Here is a 22,129-nt window from a genome sequence, read left to right as displayed (position 1 = left end):
CTGTCTCGCCGCCACATTCACGGTCGTGAGAACACGGGACCCCGAGGAGAGAGCGGCACACACACACACGTGGACGGTCACACACACACACACGTGGACGGTCACACACACACACACGTGGACGGTCACACACACACACACGTGGACGGTCACACACACGCCCGTGTGTTCTCTATTCGCGGCGCAGGCGGAATGAGGATGCGGTGAAAGGCTATTTGTTCTTCTGTGCGGCTTCACCCGCGCGGAGCCCTTTGGCATTCAGGCGCACACCGCTCCCACGATCCGGCCTTTCAGCGGACCCTCACACAGGAGAGGGCGCCCTGCTCTTAGACCCCACCACCGTTGTTCTGGGAGCCCCCATTGAAGCAGGGGAGGCTGGGGGAGATGGGGTGATTAAACATGGGATTCATATTCTCCACTGTCCTGACAGTTGGCACCCATGTGCGGTTCTCCCTCGGAACAACCTTCTTAGTCGGACAGTGAGGGCTGAGGAGGGCTCTTTAACCAGTGAGGTGGAGCAGCACATATGCTACTGTTGTCTCCTTCTCGCCCATTACGCACTCAATTCAAAATGTTTCTTTTATCTGGTTTTCCTGGATCCAAAAATCCGAAATCAATCCAAACCCGCAATCCACTTCAACCTTGAAAGTACTAAACCTCACTAAGGGAGACGTTATAGATGTTCTTCTCTCGTCAAGTCTCGAACACTTTCCACCTCACGTGGGATCGTCCAGACGGCGTTCTCCCGGCGCAGCTAGTCGCTCGGCTCGTGCACTGGAGCGGTGGACGCGTTCAGACAGAGCTGGTGGAATCCCAGGAGCCGCCGTCTGCCTGCTAGCCCAGGGTTCATCCCTCCACTGGGCTGCAGGAGGCGTTCCGACTCCCCCAGACATGGAGAGCGCTCACAGACGAGAAGCGTATTTTGTCGATGATATGTGTGCCATATGTTGACAAAGGAACATTTATTCAAACCATGAATATGTGTGTGTGTTAAACCATGGGCTCCTTCCAAGAGAGGAGGCCTGCATACATGAATATCTAACATTAAACATTACACTAACTGGTATTGAGATATATCTCACACGGTATTTATACACAACTTCATAGCATGTGTAAATAAATATCTATTGCCATAAACACAGACCTATATGTTTGCAGCAAATCCATTGCTTATGATGGTGTCAGAAGATAGCGGTGTAATTTCTACAGAGTAACTCCAGTCTCTGGACCCAGGTTGGGTGAGACGTATGAGGTCTCTCACTGACACTTTGAACTGACTGTTGCACACCTGGCTTTCCTCTTCATCTACAAAGCCCTAACTACCGGGAAGAGCCCCTGCCACGCAGTTGGTTCTGATTACTCATGCTCTGCCCCTTGTTTTGGTGGAACAAGATGGACAGGGGAATGACTTTGTTCTACAAGAGAACATTGCACGTTCCCACGCACTACGTCTCTCTCGTTGTCAAGAGACGCATGCACACTATGTGCTCACCACTGTCGTCGCACGCACACACACACTTTCAAAACTCTCTTCGTATAGTTTTAGACATTATTGTATTTATTTGAACAACAGCATTGGCAGACATCAACCAACTTACAGAAAAGTCTTTCTTAAGAGTATATAAAGAAATGTGTCTTGGCAGCATTACAAATTTGTACATTTGCGTTGTCTTTTATCTAGCATTTTACAATTGAGCAGCCATTGATTTCTTTTAAGAAAAATATAAATGTTTGCAAAATGTCTAACATACAGAACATTATACAGTCTCACATGTTTATAATAGACTATTATATAATAGAATATTATATATTGAAATATTATAAACATTGTTAACCCCACTCACAAAGCACACTTTCATTGATTCAGTATCTGAATTGTTTGGTATAAAAGTACAGTATTGATAGCAGATGCATTTGTATGCCATATACAAACTTTACAAGTAAATGCACATACAGTACAGTTAAAGAGATATAAATATGATATTTACAAAATATATACAATTTCTGTTTCCAATTGAATTTGAATGTGAACTATGAACCTTCATTATACAGTACAATGCAACATGGGATAGCCTTAACCTATAAAGGAATATTCAGATGGAACATTCAAGAACCACTTTTAGAATGTCCATACTGTGGGGGGTCAAATGTAAAAGGGTGAATTATGACAATTCCAGTTCCAAACAGAAACAACACAACAAAACTCTCTGAAACTGCTCAAAACGGTTTTATCCAAACTTGTCTGTTGCGTCTGAATCCGGCAGAAGCCAGACCGTCAAAACTGAACCCTCCTTTACAAAAGCGTACAGAAGCAGTACAGCTAATAAACATAAAATACACACAGTATTTACTTTCTGTACAACTGAACAAAATTAGGCCGTATAGTCCTGCTAGTAATCTCTCGAGTCTTGTCTCCTTCATTCACTGTTCCCTTTGACATTCCACACTTCCCTGTAAACACAGAGCAGGTCAAACTGCTAAAACCTTCCTCACAGAGTCAAATACTTTGTCAGCTTCCCTCAGGTTAGAATCGAGTGTAAACCCTTTTCTAGACCTGTAAAACCTGGGAGAATGTCTGGCTCTTCTGTCTGTCCTATTAGCTCAAGTGTGATGGAATCTGAGCAACTGACAACAGCAAACTCAGATAAACACAGACTTAGAGAGCTTCTAGTCTTTCCCTCTGGCTCCGTCTGGGGGAAGTGTGTATATGTGTGTATATGTGTGTGTGTGTGTGTGTGTGAGAGTGTTTATGTTGTCATAAACCCATCAGATTAGGTGACACCCAGTCTCTAGTTCAGTTGAAGTGCTTTGAAAAATAAAGTACAAATGAACGGGCTTGTTACTACATCTGACAGGACTCAGATAAGGGGAATACCAGTATAAAATAACAAAGAGAAATGCAGACCTACAGATATTGGTTTGGTCATTGTGTTTTACAGTGCCTCATAAACTGATTCTGCAGTGCAAAGTACGCACGGGAGAAGTGGCGTTTTCAAGCTTGGTGGGGCTTTGGTAGAGTCTCTTCCGTGAGTAAGCCATATCGTGACACCACCCCTCACAACTGGGAGTGGTTCTCCACGGCCACAGCCGAGTACTCGGTCTCAGAGACCCGCGAGGTGTCGATGAGCTTGGCCAGGCCCGTCTTGGTGGAGTACTTGAAGATGAAGGCCTTCATGAGGTCGTAGCGGTAGTTCCTGTTGATGAAGTTGTATATGACCGGGTTGACGCAGCAGTGGAGGAGAGAGAAGCACTGGGTGAAGTGCAGCGCCACAAACAGGAAGTTCTCCAGGCGGCAGCTGAAGGGGAGAACGTTCAGCAGCGACAGCGAGTCCATGAGGAGGACCCCGTGGTAGGGCAGCCAGCAGACGAGGAACACCACGATGTAGGTGAGGATGATCTTCCGGCTGACCCGCCGCTCGTTGTCCGCGCCGGAAGGAATCGACGTGGCCAGGAGGAGGTAGAAGATGGCGATGATGGGGAAGGGGATGGCGAAGCCCAGGACGAAGAAGCTCATCTGGATGCCGACCATCCACTCGCGGGAGCTGTCGACCGGATACACGGGCCGACACATGATGCTGTCGGAATGGGTCGACTTGACCGCCTGGAGGAAGTAGGTATCCGGTAGGGACGCGACCAGCGCCAGCACCCACACCAGGATGCAGATGAGCTGGCGGACCACCCTCCTCAAACGGCTGTTGGAGGATTCTCCAAAGAGCACCACGGACAAGTAGCGGTCCATGCTCATGCAGGTGAGGAAGAAGATGCTACTGAAGAGGTTGACGCTGAACACCAGGTGGGTGATCTTGCAGACGGCCTCGCCGAACGGCCAGTGGCCTTTCTGGAGCAGGGAGCTGACCCACACGGGCAGAGTGGCCACCACGCACAGGTCGGCCACCGCCAGGTTCAGGATGTACAGGTGGGTTTCGTAGCGGTTCCTCTCGGAGCGGACGTTCACCCAGACCACGAGGGAGTTGGCGGCCAGGCCCACCAGGAAGATGAAGATGTAGAGGACGGAGAGGGTGTAGAAGACGGCGTCGTGACTGAACGCGGCGGGACACATCAGCGCCTCCACGTGGGACAGGTTGTCGTCGTGCTCGCCCGTGAAGTTGAGCTCCTCCCACAGCTCCATCAGCTCACTCAGGTCGTTGGCGTTCACGCTCATGGTTGCTTTCCGAAAGGGGGCTTGAGCTGAAACATACAAAAGCAACAGCAGAAAAGGTTCGCCGGTTAGAGCTCTGTTCAAAGGCGCACAAACGCAGGAAGCCTGGGAAGAGGTCTTGGAGATGAAAAGGAGTGTGTTAACCAATCGGTGTTTATTTGAAGAGACTACAGGCGTCATTTCCAACATGTCAGATGCTGCATGGTGTGATGTCAGGGGGTTAGACAGCGTGTTGCTTTGAGGAATGCTCTCTCGCTCGTTTACCAAACAGAGACATTTCCCATGGCTCCTGAGGTCCTCCCAGGACATCAATAACAAACAGAACTGAGGCTTTCGCTGCCAAAGAATTCGACTAGGGACATAAGAAGATTCATTCTTACATCTGAGTGTAATCAGAAAGGAATTAAGTTGACTACCACACTGCCTTTTTTGCTCGTACAGCTGCTGTTCAATACACATGCTAAAACATCAGATGTCTAAATAAAAAATTAGTGATATTTCTATTTGGATCCTCCTAAATACTGAACTAAACCTGTCTAAATCGTAAATGTGAATCCATCTCATTGTCATTGATGATTCCCTTGTATTCCAGAGCAGAAAACGACTTGTGTTTCTAGTACCTCACTCACACATCCTGCAGCAGGGTGCACTGAAAGAGTCTGTTGTGATGCGTGCTAAAAGGACAGGCTATTCCTTAAGGCAAAATGGCCAAACTCTGCACGAGATGACTGTCTTCATCAGAGGTCGTGTGTGTCCAGTAGTAATGAGATGTGAAAGGTCAATCTCTTTAATAGCCATCACCGCATTTAGCCCCCTTGCAGTTAAACTGACAGGATGAGATGGGGCAGATGTCAAGAGTGAGACAATATTACTTCCGACACGTAGAAGTAGTCTACTATTAAAAAAACAGTTCCACAGCTTACATTTCCTTTTGAGGTGTCTTTTGAATGGACAATGTTCCACTGTACTGTGTAAAACAAAGTAATACAGTAATACACGATACTTAACAAATGTTGCCCAATTAGCTCAATGCAACCGTCAAAGAACTGAACCATTTATTTGCACTTAACATTAGCCATATGTTTGTTCTCCTAACAAAGTTAGAAAGATAGCTTTAAAAGGATTGTGGGTAACATGAGTAGACACAGCTGTAGTGGACAACCTTAAATCAGTGACAGATGAAAAAAAAAAAGACTAAACCAGCCTGAAATGGAGGGGGGGGGGGGACGTTTCATAAAAACAAAAGCTGTCTTTTCTTTACTGCCCCCAGTGGGCAGTAGGATGGGGGGGGAAGGATGGAGGGAATAGGATGACGTCAAATGTGGAGCCGCATCTCCAGGCACCGTAAAAAGCGGTGGCCTATTAGGATCTCCCGGTGCCTTCTAAACTGGTTGTGTTTACTCTGCCTCGCAGAGAGCAGCCCCCTTCACCTGATCCCCACACTCTGGGCAGCCAACGCCGTCTGGGGCACAAAGAGCACCCTGTGCTGTCACATCGACTCCCACCACAGTCACCACAGAACACGGCCAACATGCCCCCCCCCCCCATCCCTCTGCCTGTAGCTCTCTTGCTTGCTTGCTTATTTGCTCTGTACACTGTCACAAGCTTGTGCTTTGTGTTTGCGCCTCATCTTTTTTTACTGTACTGTTTCACCTTCTTTCTTTGAATAGTTTCCATATCTCTCACTTTGTGAGACTTTGTCGTCTCCCTCCCCTTTCTCCCACCCGTGACTGAAACTCAGCTACTTTGCATTGCTTTCTTCCACAGATCATATCATCTTTCTCCTTCAGTTTCTCTCTACCTATCTCTCTCTCTCTCAATTCAATTCATTATATTGATATTGATATTTCAAATGCTTAATGGGCATTAGAAACATTGCAAATATTGCCAAACCCAACACACTGTGTGTGTGTGTCCCCCCCTCCCCCCTACATCTCTATTTGTGTGTCCCAATTCCTGTTTCTATGTTCCTGAGAACTGTGATGGAATAGATTACTTGAAACAAATCAGAAAGGTTCCACCCCTCTTTTTATTACATTTATGTTTTAGGTGTGCCCTTTAAATAATAACTAAATACAAATAGATACATACCATAGATACATGCCAAAAGATTATAAAACAATGTAACCATTTTCCATATGACTAAACCATCATTCCAATACCAGATCCTCAGCTCTACAGAAACATATTTTTTGACTGGTTTTAAACCAGTTTACGTTTGTGTTTATAACCCACGAAAAAACATGACGCCTAGCTGGTTTGATATTGAAAGACAAAGCATAATTATGGGTATGCTTTAAAAGTAATTAGATGCGCCTTGCTATCATTGGCCTTATCAGTTACATACAGTGTAATCTAGGATCTCATTGAATGCAAACAAACCCATGGAACTGAAGCCCACCGTTAATTCGTACCACCTACAGCGAAACTCAGGAACCTACAATGTGGCCCGCCTGACAACTAAGCGTCTTCAGGGCATAAGCCTAGTTAGCCTATGGCACAATAATGATTTGATATTCTTTACACAGATGACACTACTATTTAGCGAAAAGACCCATAAATACCACAGCAAATTCCAAAACAGGATAAAGTTCAATACAGGTTTCTAGGCTTTAACAAATCAGCTGCGCTGATTTGCGCTGTTCAGAAATTACATTTAAATGATAGGATACTTACAAGTATGCCTTGCTATTTCTTGTAGTTTCTATGATCCACACGTATCACAAAACGTTTCTGTAAATGTTCTGCAGATGATTTTAGCTGGTGTTGCGAATGCGAGAAGTGTCCTATCCTCCAAGTTGCGGAGGAACTCTCCGTCGGTCCTGCGCTGTCGATAGACTGGCTTGCTTTGTCCTGCTGCACTTGTTAAATCAGCGCTGAGAGCAACGCCTACTTCTACATATTGGAATGGAAATCTGATTCATTGAAGTTTAGGCGTTTTCAAACAATGGTTTTGGCGGATGTGCCAAACATAGGATTTCCACTGTCAGTAGTTGTAGCCTAGGCTACTTAGCTGAGATATTAACAGCAGTTAATTATTGCATCCGACAACTGTCTGAAGTATGGCTGCTTTATCCATTATACATTTGTTCACGCTAGGCCAACTTAAATCAATTACGAACTATATTTCTAAGCTATATAAAATGTCCTATGTTGAACTTGACAAATCATGCTGAGTCATTCAACGCTTTTGTCCATGCAGCTCGTCCGTCTAATTCGTCAAAAGTTGATGAGGGGTTACAGAAACAGGAAAGGTGGTGCTGCGGTGTAACTGCTCGTCTTTCATCGTTCTGAAATTCGTTAATGAAGAATAGCTTGTCAGGCAACCATGACGGATCATATAGCACTCATAATGCACCATTGTGTTCATAGACCACCGGAGGAAAGACGCCCTTTTGAAACTATTGATGCCTTCATTGCAAATTGAATTTACATTATACTGGTGTCACTGAAATTGAGTGCTGGTAACATGCACCCCTTTAGTCAATTCAATTCGCACGGATCTCCATTAGAAATTATGCTTACCCGTATGCCCATGGATAGGCCGACTAACGCAATTATTTGCACACTGAGGGAATTGGGATAGTCCAAAAGCGTGACATGGAGGTGTATAGTTAAAGACAAGGCACTTTATAGGCTATTACATTCGCGTTTTTGCGATCTAACTGTCGGGTGTGGGTGCATTGCGCAGGCGTGTCGTTCCGTTGCTAGACGCTCGAGTGCTCACAGAAAAGCAACATACTTTAATCGATTGGAGGCAGTTTTTGTTTACATGTCTTTACATGGAAAATGGGAAGGTTACAACATGTCAGACCCGCGGAATCAGAAGAATTTGATTGCATGGACATCATTAGGACAGGATAGCTAAACGTTAAATGCTTTTACAATATTTAGGACAGCTGAATCTCATATGCATCAAATGAAATACAATTGTCACATACCTGGTCTAAAAGGGTCTAATCTTGTTCTCTACAATGTTTTTGCAGCGCGTATTGGGAAGTCAGTGATGAAACAATCATCTGTTTTTGTAGTAACAGATTTGTTGCACACAGTTGTGTATAAGTTCCTAATTTAATTAAGTTCATTGTAAAGACTGACAGACTACAAATCTAGAGACTCATCTTGATTCATCTATCGGAAACAGGTGGTATATAACCGAAGAACATGTCTCACAGGTTTGATACATCTAATTAATTTTTCTCTGCTACTTTGTATACTTTGATCTGTTCAATGCTTTCCTCTGCTGAAAGAAAAATCCAGATGTTGGTCACAAGACACAATTTCTTCAAAATAGCTGTCCACGGGGGCACAGAGTAATATTAATTCTGAATTGTCAGCAGCTTTCAAACGTAATAAGCGAGAACTGCAGGTTGTGAAACAGGGAGAAAGTGCACTGTGTTGCTGTTCCCATAACAACAGACAGGCATTCTTGCATCCACTTGGTGCTTGAAAAAGCAGTTCTTTGGACTGTAAATACCAGGAAATATCAAGGCAGGTATATTCATGGGATGACACAGCTTCGCTTGCAAGCACCCTTCAGAGAAATATGATTCCCAGACGACTAATAAGCCTTCATTTCCTGATAGGTGAAACCTTTGTGATTTGTTGACTGAGTTTCTATGGTGCTTTCAAATTCTTTGACTCAGGGCTTTGTTGCCGGGCACTAGCTGGGTATCTAGTTGAGTCCCCCACACCCTCCCATTTTATTGTTGAGGTCCCCTAAGAAATGGTCCCTCAGCCTCCACACTGCTCCTCCTTCCTTCCCACCCACTCTCTGCTCCTTTGATACAGCTAGCCCTTGAACAAGCATTACTGCAGGCAACGGAGATTGCCTTTAGGGTAGCAGTATAGAACTCATCCGAATATGAAAGAAGCGTGATGTCACCATTGTGAATCATGTCTTTTGTGATTTACTGAGGCAGCAACTTATCCAGAGCAGATAGCATGATTGGGAATATGTTTATTGGCGGACGTGAGGGACATTTAGCATTTATTTTTGCCAATACACAAACTAAAGCAATAGCTTTTCCCGATGTAACAAAGGTATTCCCACGCCTAATACATCTGGATGACCTGTTTGTCCTTTCCCTTTGCAAGTGTTAGCAGTGCTATGGCTGTTTATTTCAGCGTAATAGGGATATGGTCTGAGAGAGACTGTGGAAGAGCCTTGACTCTCAGAAGCTAGTGGGTCTTAGAAAGCCTGTCAGTGTTTTCACCATCTGAACACTCCTCTGCCCAGCTCCTATGCCAGGATGTGGGCTACAGCCCATGTAGCTCTGGAGGACCTCCTAGTGGACGAGTTCCCCTCCACGGTGCCCCGGCCTCAGAAAGACCGCTTGCAGATCTTCCAGGGTCTGGCCACGTTCTACCTGAAGTACCTCCAGATCTTCCGCAGCCTGGAGGCGGTGTACGACCAGGTGGTTCACCCCCAGAAGCGTCGCGTGGTCAGGCAGGTGCTGGACGGCGTGATGGGGCGTCTGCTGGAGCTGAAGAACGAGATGGTGGAGCTGGAGTTCTCGGAGTTTCACTACTTCGACGATGTGCTGGAGGACCTCAAACTGACACCTGTGAGTGGGACCCGGAGGTGGAACGGTCTGGGGAGAAGATCGGAATGAGTTGTTCCTCGGTAGCAGTAGGAGGGCTTGTCGAAGACTTAGGTTCTGAATGTTATTTCAAGTACAAGTGCATCTCTTGACTCTAAGCACACCGTTGAGGAACGTTCTCACCAAATGAGCCTGACGTGAATGTGTGATGTGTGTCTCAGGAGGACCTGGAGGTGCCCATCCCTCAGTACTTTGTGAGGGAGAAGATACGGATTCTCCGGGACAGAGAGAAGATGCTGGCTCACGTCCTGGCTAAAGGAGGAGATTTGGAACAGGAGTCGGTCAGTAACACAAACTTCACATCCACATGAAACCTTGGTCACACTTTTTCATTCGACTTACTGATATTGTAGACGGTTCTAAAATGTCCAATTGACATATTTAAATCCATTGACATCCGTTACATAACAAAAACAAAACGGTTGACCTCATTCCATTCCAGTTGTACTATCTGTAATGATTAAACGTGAGCCCTGTATCGCTGCTGTTGAACGCGGCAGGAGGTCTCCCTTCAGACCATGTGTGTGGAGGAGGCCGTGAGGGTCCTTCAGGTTTCTGAGCGGGCACGCCAGGGACGCCTCAGGGCTCGCTTCATGAAGGAGATCCGTCAGGCGGAGGAGGAGGCCGCCCAGGGACCGAGCTCCACCCCCACTACCCTGGACCCGGACCAGGCCGCCACTCGCATACAGAAGGTACAGCAGCCTCTACCCTCTGGTAGACGGGGAAAAGCACTGGGCACGGTACTCCCATCCCTCACGACTGGGAATAAAGTCAAATATGAAGGCAAATTGAAGGGATATTGCATTCATATATTGTTTGTGAACGCATCTGTTTCCTATTTAATCAAATGGAACGCGACCCATAAGCACAGTAGGCGTTCCAAGCTGGGCTGTGTATCATCTTATTGCTCCAGCCAGATCAGGGCTCACCCAAAACATGACCTGAACACGACCGGTCCAGTTGAGGTCAGTATAACCGGGGCCTCCTGTCACCCTCACCATGACACGAACACACAAAAGATATTATAATTGCCATCGGATCCCGCCGAGCCATAAGAAGTACACCCGATTCCACTGTGAAAGCAATGTGCCGAGGGCCTTTGTTCGCCCAGGGAAGGTTAGCACTTGTGCGATGACAGAGCGGAGGAAAGTAAGTCAGGATTTGGGGTATTCGTTTTCATGACCTTGCTAATCTCGTCATCCGATCCTCTAGCATATTGACGTCAAGAGAGTGGACAGTGTTGTGGTTATGGTTATGGACCAAATAATTCCCCAACAGAGGCGACATTGTGTTAAGATTTTGCTGAAACTAACAATTGTACCGCTCTGCGACTACAGTAGAGCCCGCATTCAGCTCAATATCTCAATGCAAAGCATTACTGCCATTGATTTAGACTGGGAGGGAGTCCAAATGTAACTCTGTAATGTAAGTTGTGCTTTCAGTTTGCTGCATGATTTAGTGCTATTCATCAATAGGCCTTTTGGGTGAAGACAAGACGAGGGGATGGATTGCAACCCCTGTTACCATATTAAAACCATGAATCAACTTCTCAGACCGCTGTGTAGATGAAACTGCTGGTTCAGTCTTAATCATTAAGTCTAGGCACAGTTGTTCAGCACAGTTCAAGTAAGATTTACACTGTTATCTTGTATTCAGTTGAATATTTCTGTTGAAGACAGCAGCGCAAATCGTTTTTTCGTATGTGTTCAGTTCCAAAACTTCAGTCAACAGTTTGTCAGAATCATGACAATTGTAGCTTTGAGCTGCATACCTTAACAGAAACAGAGCGTTGTGTTTTGATTACAGGCGAGAGAGGAGATATCACAGCCAAGCAAGGTCTCACCTTCTGTTAAAGACAAGTCTGTCAGATGTTATCCTCAACCCTGTCTCCCAAGTGTTGCCACCAACTAACACGCACACACACACACACACACACACACACACACACACACACACACAAACAGTCACTCTTTAGACACAGGAACATGGGCACATATTCTCTTTCTCTTTCTTTTGATTCTTTGTCTCTCACACACACACACACACACACACACACAGACTCACTCCCCCAGACACACACCAGGCCCCAGGTGACCCCTCCTGTGTTGTGTTGTAGGTGTGGCTGGGCTACAGCACCAGGAAGAGGACCAAGCAGGAGCGTCTAGAGGAGATGATCTTCCTGGGAATGGTGCGTGCCCTGCTTCCCTGTACCAGGGTGTGTGGGTGTGTGTGTGTGCGCGCGTGTGTGTGTGTGTTTGTGAACTATAAACAAGTTATATTGTCAGGCTTATCCAGGTGATGAATAAGCTTTTGTATAGTAACAGTTTTCCAAACTGATCATGTGCCTGGGTACAAGTAATTGTGCACACCCATATCTTGTCTTTGAAAATAACCTTTCATTTATTGCTTTGAGTCATTTCATGTGAACCAGTATGTGACTAAACAGACTTTTTTTCACGCCTATTTTCTGATCTTAAAATGCTAAGAACACCTTGTCCTTGTTCTCTCTGTGTCCTTTAACTCACATCCCTCACAGCAGTCAATGGTCTGCATTCGTTTCCTTTTTTCTTGAGTTAATTTTTCCAAAATAATTCACTTTAAATTGAAAACAGTTTACACTCAAACCAAAAAAGTTAAACAAAATCAACTTCTTTCATCAAAACATAAAACATAAGACATCTAATGACAAGCTTTTACTATCAATAATTACACCCACTAAATGACTCAATAAATACTAAACTATCAATACACCCTAACATATTTTAATCCTCTTTAAGATGCCTGTGCCATTTGTTGATGCTGTAATTATAGTTCATACCATGACAGAAAAGTAGACAATACAGATCAGACTGTATTTCATTTGTCCTAATATTACGGAATTTTACCAAAGATTATCCTAGCAAAATTAATAGTCAAATGGCCACGAATATCCAGTAACAAAATACTTTTTTATAGGCTAGTTTATAGTAGCTAAGAAAATAACATGTCAACTGAAATACACCACATTCAGAACATTCATCCTTCTTGATCCAGCCACATGTTTTCATCAGCTTGACTCTGGGTGTCATCCTTAGCAATGCTGTGGGAAACGTCGTCCTGCATGGTGCATTACAACGTGCACCTGTTATGCATGAATCAACATTTGCTGCTTGAACAAAGACATTTTGCACACAGTTAGAGGAGGTTCACAGTTATGGGAGTGATTTGTATCAGTTGAGACCTAAATGTTTTTTGTTTTTTACTTGATTTGCTTATTCGGGAAAGGAGCTTCAGCATGTGCAGTGTGTGAAAATGACTTGCTGTTCTGCACAACAACCAAAACACTGTTTTACTTTGGCTCGGTTATTACTTCGATCGAGTGTATCCCATTTTTAGGAAAAGTATCTTCGCAATTAAGAAAAAAACTGTTTTGCACATGGTGAATGTAATCTTGTAGAGGAACATTCTGTCCTGTTTGAGCTGGTCCTGGGTGTTCTCCTGGTCCCCAGATCCCTCCGGAGCAGCTGGGGCCCAGCATGGCTCTGCTGCAGGCCCAGCAGGTGGAGGCCTCTCGCAGGCTGGTCCAGGAGGACCACGAGGCAGAGTACCAGAGGGCACTGGTCCACATCAAGGAGTCCGTGGGCTCCGTCGAGGGCCCTGACATAAGGGAGACTCTGCAGGAGCAAATACGCCAGTGGTTCATTGAATGCAGGTGAGAGAGAGAGAGAGAGAGAGAGAGAGAGAGAGGGAGAGAGAGAGAGGGAGGGAGAAGGAGAGAGAGGGAGAGGGAGAGAGAGAGAGAGAGACACAGAGAGAGAGAGGGGGAGAGAGGGAGAAGGAGACAGAGTGAGAGAGTGTGAGAGAGAGAGAGAGAGAGAGAGAGAGAGAGAGAGAGAGAGAGAGAGAGAGAGAGAGAGAGAGAGGCAGCCAGGGAAGTCGGTGCTCGAGGTCGGGATGATGCACATTAGTTTAGGACTCCATCCATCTCCTTCACTGGAGGGGCCGAGGCACCGCTGGTGTTCTCCTCTGCACAGCCTCTTAGTTAATTGGCCTATCATTCATATTATGTGCGCAGTCTCTTGGCTTCTTCTAAGTCTGATTTCAATGAGTGAGAAAGACTGAGATCCTGTCTCAGTTTGGTGTGGCCCTGCTGCAATGGAGCAGCTGTCAGCAAAAAGCCCCTTTCATCCTTCCGATTCTTCCTATTCTTTTACGCCTGTACAGAGGAGGCGACCAAACAGTCCTGTGTCATTGTGTGTCTGTTTCTTTCATTTGACAGTTTCAATGTGGGTGGGTGTGTGTGGGTGTGTGTCTGTATGTGGTTAGGCAGGGGTGGGGTGCACGTGAGTGAGCCCGGTTGTGTGTTTGGGTGTGCTGGAGAGACCCAGTGCTTAGTGGGAGGGCCCGTGTTTAGACTAGGACCACAGAAAGATCTAGAAATGAGCGCGGTGGCGATCTTCTCAGTCAGGCCCCATCGCTGCTGAGGTGGCCTATTAGCACATTCCTGGGTGATTTATGGTTGGCCACCGGTGGGTGCTACCCATTAGAGGAGAAGAGGGAGGGGGGACAATGGTTGTAAGTCATCCAGGCCCCGGTGCCTAGGGAGTAGCACAGCTCCTATACAGCTCCCATAAGGGGGGAGACAAAGCTCTAGACCCACACGCTGACCCTCGCTGTGTCCCAGCGCTCTGAGCTGCTGCCCTCTGCTCTGACCCCGGCTGGAACGCTGACAATAACATAAGCACCGTGATGGATAAAGAGACCCACCCTCCGGGGTTCGCAGACCCACCGCCAGTGGAGCTTCCTCCCAGACCCTGATGAGAATCCAAGGGCTTCCTGGCCCCGAGGAGACCACCACGATTAGCAAAGCCTCTGAATGCTGGGGTGGTGTTAAAATAAGATGAGAACTTGGAGTTGGGTGGGCTGTTGGAATGGCAGGGGGACGTGTGTGTTTTTTCAAAGTGTATTAGATAGTGTATTGTATGTAAGTAAGGAAGGTTTTTCCATGACACAAAATACCATTCTAAAAGGTGCCAGGTACACCATAAAACACCTATTGGTGGTAACGCTTTTTATTTGTTATTTTTTTTATTCAGTCAGTTGACCTAGTATTCAAAACAGACTTTCCCAAAGACTTAAAGAAGAATAAATGACATTAAAGCACATTCATGATGAATTGACTAGCGTGGTCTCTCTCTCTCACCACAGAGACGCTACTGGCAGGTTCCCTGACTTCCCAAACACTGAGGACGGGGGATCAGCGTCCATATTTGCTCAGAAAACACCGGAACAGGTCAAACTCCCGTTCTCTTTCTCATCTTTTGTATTTACTTTCTTGTTCGTGATGTCCTCCCTGGATGGTTACTGTATGTTGTCTCCCCTCACCTTAAACAGGTGGCTGCAGAGCTAGCAGCAAAAGAGGAGGAGAGGGAGAAGAAGAGGAAAAGCAAAGGAAAGAAAGACAAGAAGTCTGGGAAGGAACGGAAGGAGAAGAAGAAAGACAAGAAGGGAAAGTCCAAAGGGAAGAAGGGCATAGACGACAAAGAGGTTTGTTCAGGAACATTCTGAGCGGTTGGCTACACAGAACACTCAATCATTTCCTCAAGCCAAAATAACAAAACAAATCGTAGAGATAGGAACAGTTAAGTTTTTCGCATTCAGTCCAGGAACTGCTCGTGCTCTACTGAATGGTACTCCAAATGAGAAATGAGGTTTATCTGTGTTTTCGGATGACTGAGATAGAGGGAGAGAGGGGTTGAAACCATGGACATATTTATTATCTACCCACCAAAAACGTTCTCCAGGAGAGCACTCAAACATTCCTTAAATGAGCCATTAACACCAAGGCTTCCGAAATCCTTACTTCTGCTTTTCCTAACACTCCCTGCAGAGTTTAGAACAACGCTGAATCCCACCTCAAGATGCAGCTTTCTCAGTTAGTAGTCAGCTGTTTCATATAGTAGAACAATGACTATTGGGTGAAACAATTTAGTTGGATAATGTTTTTTTGGCAGGGTTAGGCTAGCGTTGTTGACAGATACTGGTGTAACTCTAGAGCCTGGTGATTGACAGCTGTGACCTGCAGCCCTATCTGGCATGTGACATCTCAATTAGGGCCTCCTGTGTTTTCCCAACCTTGTTTGAACAACTGAAATGTTGATCATGCCTGCCTTTCCCACCAGGAAGTGGCTTGCCTTGCACCCTGAGCAGCGTCATACACCATTTAAAGTGTAATGTGGAGCACTTAAAATCTCTTCATATTTTCAAATGGATTTTTCCATCTTTAGAGGGGACCATTACATATCAACAGTGTGATAAAAAGGAGTAGGGACGTGAAATCTCCTTAATGATTACATTTTGTGCAGGTGTGTGTGTGTGCCTGTGCCTGTGTGTGTGTGTGTGTGTGTGTGTGTGTGTGTGTGTGTGTGTGTGTGTGTGTGTGTGTTGTAAAGTAAATGAATGTTAAAAGTTGTACCTCTGACTGTGAGGCAGAACAACATATTGTTTCATAAATCACACTCACAGTCTCTCTCTAGTCCTCCTGCTGTGTGTTCACATCATCATTGATGGCTGCAGGATTTGACCCGGTGCCACAGCACAGTGGAGAACCGGTCCTGACCGGAGCAGCTTTGAACTCCCACAGAATCAGTGTCTCTCTACTAAATTAGCCATAGACTGACCCAGGACCCTTGTATTAAAACGTAAAAAACAGGAACTGAAAAGCCCTTCCCTCGCTCTGTCTTGCTAAGCTATTAGGCGTCATATTTTAAATGGAAGCAGGAGATCCCACAGGAGCATCACGGTAGACGAATTACCAGTAAAAAATGTTCTTTCCTGAAACACCTGTTTAGGATTTATCACTATGACGATTTCTAATTGTGGTTTTGTCTTTTTTTTTTTTTTTTTTTTTTAGGAGGAAGAGAAAGGTTGGAAAATGCCCCCAAGCTGTTTTCTTCCAACAGTCGTGGAAGGAGCCAAGATGTATAAAGGTGAATAAAAAGATTAGAAAGAGGTAGAAAGTAACACACATTCCACCATGCTGTCTCTCTGGGAGGTATGGGTATCGCTGCACGCCACACACACCATATGCTCCACGCACTTTTATAGCATCAATGTTATACTGTATTTTGAGACTCAAAATGATTTATTTTTGTTGTTTATTTATAGTATTTAGTGACCATATTGTGTGTGTGCTCACTCTTTCATTTTCTGGGAAAAAGTCTCAAAATAAAGTTTGACATTGATTTAATAAAAATGAAGAGGATACGTTGGGAATCCATCAACGGTGCAGGAGAGACAGAGTGCATTCCAGATCCCACTCCTGTTGTCTGTCAACCTGATAAGGTTTAATCTGCAACCTTCCTCCCATTGTGTTCGTCCATACTGTATCTGTTGGTTGCCATACCCATATCTTCTATCGACTAGCAGGTCTGCCTCTCCGCGGGCCCGTCTTCAGGGCCGGCTGGAGGGTTTACGTCCAGTCAAGGGGCCCTCTAGTGGCTGGGATAGGGTCCCTCGTGGATTGATTTGGATGCCTGTCTTGGATTTGAATTCAAAACCCCCACCATGGGACACCTCTCAATTCCAGGCAGATAATCTTTCTTGAGGAATGCTAAGTGTGTGAGCTTCAAGCCTTCTCCCGCCTGTGTCTCGGCCAGGATGGGTGTGCAGGCTAAAGAGGCTCTCTGGGACGATAAATCAATCTCCCCTTGTGACAGGCTTGCAAATGGCCACCACTCTCCTTCCTGTTTCCCAGCGGGAGGAGCCCTCAGACAGGAAGTGAGGCAGCGCGGCCTGGCCTCTGTGTGGCAGTGACCCGTGGGCAGACGTGTGCAGAGGTCTAGTCTTATCCAAACCCAGCTCTTGACCTTTACTGTAGAACATTCCATGGGGAGCAGTTGGACTTGAAGCCTCCTGTGGAACTAATGTTATTTCTTTCCCCTATGTCAACCTCGTATTGTTTTGTGTGCAGTTTCACTCAGAAGTAAAGCAGTTCCGGGCCTTTGGATGGCTACAAACCCTGTACTTAGTTTTGTACTTGCTCTGGAAGGGTTTCAACGGAATGTAGACCTATAAAGTCTGTGTTCACTCCAGGTTACTCCCTCAGTGAGAGACAAGGTAGAGAAATGGGATCAGGCCGAGCTGCTGAAAGATCCAGGTCAAACAACCAGGAGTAGCTGCACCCTTCCCCAGCCCGACTCATCCGTCTTCCTCTGGGGTGACAGTCAGGGAACCGTCCCGCAACGCTCTCGGCAACCTCCCCACAACCCGACAGGCCCAGTCCCAGTCGGGGCGGAATGCCCCGGGGAGTCGTCCGCCACGTCCTGGGTCTTATCACTCCATCACCACCCGCCCTGTCCCCCTCCGCCCTATCACCCCACCCTCTCCCTCCACGTCTCCCTCCTTCCTTTCCGTCATTTTCCCTTATCTGACCCTGTCACCTGAGAAGGAGGAGCTGGAATTGGAGGAGGAGGTTCTAATGTGTGTGTGTGTGTGTGTGTGTGTGTGGGGAGGGCGGGCGGGCGGGCGGGCATGTGCTTTACAGCTTGACTGTTTTGTGGACCCTTGGTCTCCCTGTGCAAACACCCACAAATCACAGCTGGAAGTATGCACAGCCAGTCACAGCACTGCTCTCCCCTGCCTGTCCGGAAAGGTCTTCGAGGGTGGCTCCGAAACAACAAACGTCGTTTGGGAGTAATGGCGACTCCAAGCATCGATAACCCAAGCTGAGATTGGACATGTCTGTCACTCAAAGATGAATTTGGGCAGCGGTAGCGTAAACATCATATGAACTTTGGAGAACAAAGTTGGGGTCAAACCTCTCTGAGTTCCCAGTTGTTGAAGAGGCAGAGTGCATATCCAATCCATGTAATTGGTATGCAATCAGACTGGAAATAGAATTCAGTCCAATTTTCCCATGATTGCTGCTCCTTGAACGAGTGTGATTCTTGGAAGACGGCTCACTGACTGAGGATAGAGTGGACAGTGGATAGATTAATGACAGGGTCAAATGTCTTCCTTTCCCAGCTGTTTATCAGCTTCCTAATTCCTGGGACAATGGGAGTGAATGAGTAAAGCACTCCAACATCCTGTTGAATACGGAATGGCGGATATAGATACGACCCATGAAACATTTCCCGCTACGAAAAAAAAAAAAACTAAATAAATATCAATCAATAGCACTCGAGAACATTTATGTTACCCTAACCCTAACTCACTTAATAACCAATATGCTTCAGTGAGCATTCGTGCCCAGTTACCAAAGAATACACTGTGATTTCACCTAAAGCCAGTTTTAATGAAACTCTCCTATCTGGCCCTGCCCTGTTTTACCTTCCACTTCGGCTGAAAGAGAGAGTGAAGGAGAGGTTGAAAAAACAACAAGTCACGCTGCAGCTGCGAGTTAGCAGGAAGCAATTATATGCCGAGTCAAAGCTGTTTAATTTCTCTGCTCGTTATGATTCGTCTCACAACGTCAACCAACACAACCTGGAGCTCGGGGGGTTACATTCCTGACAGAAGCAGCCTTTGAGCCCTAATGAAGGCCAGACCACGGCGCCTTCGCTCCACACCACACCTCAGGAACGTCCGTTGAGTTATTGACGGGACGGCGGCTGCCGTGGCGATTGGCATGGGGGGGGGGGGCTCGTTACCCCACCTGGCCCTGGTCACTAAGCCCGCCGTCTGGACGTTTCATATGAAAAGGGATGATGGATTTGTCGTTTTTATTAGGTCTGACCTCCCCCCCACCCCTCCTCTCTGAAGCTCCCAGTAATAAGCCTTGTGTAAGGATGGACAGGACGTAACTCAACACAGCTGGATGCTCTCCTCCATCTTCTGCCCCCCCCCCCATTCATCCTCCTTTTCTCAACCCTCGGCATTAAGGATCACAAGACGGCCATCGATAACGTCCTCAGTGTTCTGGACGTTCGCTTAAACCCATGTCAAACATCCTGGCCGTCGACGCTTTCATGGAAAAACAAACAGCCGTCCGTCTGAGGGGCCATCGGTTTAGTAATCCCACTCATGGGCCTCTGTTTTATCAGGTGTCTCTAATTGGAAAATGATTGCTCGTTAGGTTTATTTGGACGAGATGAAGCGTGAAGGTGAATCCCACGTTTGCGGCGAGCGAATCCGGGGCGAGCGGGGTTCCAGTGAGAGCGCGTGTCGGTCGAGGAGGCCGTCGGACCGGGGCCGTTTGAGGTTCCCGTCGCTCGCACTCTGAAGTTTCCCACGTGGAGGGGGTCGCAGGCATTGTGCTCCCGGTGTTTTGTTTTGCGTCCTTGTTGCGTTTTTCCTTTTTTCCTTGTCTTCCCCTATCCCCCCCATCCCCCCCCGTCCATCTCCCCACCCCAGCTGGGCTGTGGAGCTGTTGACCTGGGACCTGTGATTGCTCTCCCTTCCTGTGTGCCATGCCAGCGTCACGGAGCGCTGCCTGCATGCGACCCGTGGATTTAATTTCAATTTCCTGCCCTCCGGTCCGTGCGATAGGAAGAGCTTTTTTACCCCTGGAATTGCTCTTCCTGCCTGCAGCTTGGGACAAAACAAGTCTTTTTCTTCCCAGCCCGGCGGGGAAAAGAGAGGAAGAAAGCGCAGGCTGCAAAGCGTGCTCCAGCATACAAATGGCTTGGTGTATTGGAAGCAGATACTGTGTAGGTAGCCTTGGCAAAGAGAACACTGCTGACCATGCTTCATTTGGAGCGCTGGTTGTTCACAAACCAGGTGATACATAGCCGAAACGAGACCGCTGACAGAGCCTTTTGTTGCAGATGTGTGTGTGTGTGGTCTCAGTGTGGAACTCTTCAAACGAGAGCTGGTAAGGTTGCCAGTCGGGTGAGATGGAACTGATTGACACGCCATTTATAATCTCAACTGGCTTTTTCTTACGCAAACTTGATATAATTCGGTGCTCTTAAAGTCAAATAAAAGCACTTAAAAGGCAACTCAACTGTCTTTGCTCTCTATCTCCAACAACATTGCTCTGACTCTATTTCTTTTTTTCTCTCTCTCTCTCTCCCCCCTCTCTCTCTCTATCTCTCTTTCTCTCTCTCTCCCCTCTCTCTCTCTATCTCTCTTTCTTTCTTTCTTCTCTCTCTCTTTCGCTCTCTCTCTTATTTTTTCTCTATCTCTCTTCAAAGGCCTCTGTTTTCATAGCAACAGAATGGATGCTTTATTTAAACAAACAACTTGAGTTTGGGGTGGGGGGGGGCTGTTGGATAACGCATAACTAGAGAAAGTAATTATGTGTATCAGATTACCTGGGGGGTGTTTTGAAATGAGGTGGGGGGGCTTTAAAATGGGGGCCTTGTGGAGGAGAAGTTGACCCCTGACCTTTCCAGCAGATCCCATTTCAAAGACAGACGCGTGTTCGGAGGTGCCACCAGCCCAAGCTGTTAAACCAATGCCCTTTGACCCCTGCCTGAACTTGACAGGGGTTTATCCCAGGATTAAGCCGTCAAGAAGAACCATCCGGATGCCAGTGATGACATGAGATCAAGCTCTGTTTCATACACTGACACGTTGGTCAGGAAAAAGACTAATAAATAATCTGAAGCTTACTTTTACAGGCTGTTGTTTAGGATACACTGTAAGGTAACCAGACATGTTGTAGTAGAGAGAGGCCAGTCAGGGTCACTTACTCTTTGTGGGCCATCAGCTGTTCCTATATTTTCCTTTTTCTTTGTTCACAATAAGTCTTCTGTTGTGAGAGATCAGAGCCCACCTGCCTTGTTCTAGAAGGACCTACCTGGCTCTATGCCCACACTTCCTGCTTGCGTCCAGACGGAAAGCTGTACACAGGAAGTTTAGGCTTCCTTCTAGGAAGTGGCCCCTGAGAGCCACTCAGAGGGACAATAAGCTGCGTGTTAGTCCCTCCACCTGCACTTCCCTCTCGCTGGCTCGGTGACTGGGGAATCCCAGCCCTTTAGCCAGCCTGCAGTCAATCTGTTTACCCTTCACAAAGCTCTGACTGACCTTCTCAAACTCTACCGTCAGTGATGGATGGGGTTGTGTCTTTGTGTGTGTGTGTGTGTGTGTGTGTGTGTGTGTGTGTGTGTGTGTGTGTGTGTGTGTGTGTGTGTGTGTGTGTGTGTGTAGATGTTTGGCAGGGACGTGATGAGAGACAGAACTTCCTGCAGCGTTTTGATGCCCAGTTGGTGCGCGAGGAAAAGCGCCTGGAGGTGGAAGAGGAGGTCAGAGTTCAGGTGAGAGAGTGGAACGTTGGCAAACGTTGGCATCCTTCTCACCTGCAGTGCAGCTTCTGAACATCGGCGAGTTGGTTTTGTGCTGACGAGATGAAGGTTCCAGCGCGCGCGTGTTTATCTCTCTTGCTAGGTGGACGAGCTGATGAGACAGGAACTGAAGAATCTCAAGCTGGCTGTCGACCGGG

The 22,129-nt window shown here is 46.7% G+C and overlaps 2 protein-coding genes across 2 annotated transcripts in view; one reads left to right on the top strand and one right to left on the bottom strand.

The window, feature by feature from the left end:
* Positions 1 to 1,535: 1,535 nt before the first annotated feature.
* Positions 1,536 to 5,322, bottom strand: ackr3b (atypical chemokine receptor 3b). The gene has a single exon (XM_062446890.1). The coding sequence runs from the start codon at positions 4,616 to 4,618 to the stop codon at positions 3,056 to 3,058; it is 1,563 nt and encodes a 520-aa protein (XP_062302874.1). The 5' UTR covers positions 4,619 to 5,322; the 3' UTR covers positions 1,536 to 3,055.
* Positions 5,323 to 7,250: 1,928 nt separating this feature from the next.
* The window catches only part of iqca1 (IQ motif containing with AAA domain 1), a 23,527-nt gene continuing 8,648 nt past the window's right edge, over positions 7,251 to 22,129 (top strand). The window contains 11 exon segments of the mRNA XM_062447596.1: positions 7,251 to 8,334; positions 9,399 to 9,726; positions 9,924 to 10,043; positions 10,263 to 10,454; positions 11,879 to 11,950; positions 13,251 to 13,453; positions 14,950 to 15,034; positions 15,136 to 15,288; positions 16,655 to 16,730; positions 21,838 to 21,944; positions 22,075 to 22,128. Coding sequence (XP_062303580.1) covers positions 8,324 to 8,334; positions 9,399 to 9,726; positions 9,924 to 10,043; positions 10,263 to 10,454; positions 11,879 to 11,950; positions 13,251 to 13,453; positions 14,950 to 15,034; positions 15,136 to 15,288; positions 16,655 to 16,730; positions 21,838 to 21,944; positions 22,075 to 22,128 — 1,401 coding nt within the window. The 5' untranslated portion in view covers positions 7,251 to 8,323.

This window comes from Osmerus eperlanus, chromosome 21 (assembly GCF_963692335.1).
Source record: "Osmerus eperlanus chromosome 21, fOsmEpe2.1, whole genome shotgun sequence".
NCBI lineage: Eukaryota > Metazoa > Chordata > Actinopteri > Osmeriformes > Osmeridae > Osmerus > Osmerus eperlanus.
This window is presented reverse-complemented; position numbering and strand designations above follow the sequence as displayed.

Coding starts and splice junctions, on each gene's coding strand:
- ackr3b (XM_062446890.1), bottom strand. CDS start 4,618: ATGTGTATTGAACAGCAGCTGTACGAGCAAAAAAGGCAGTGTGGTAGT.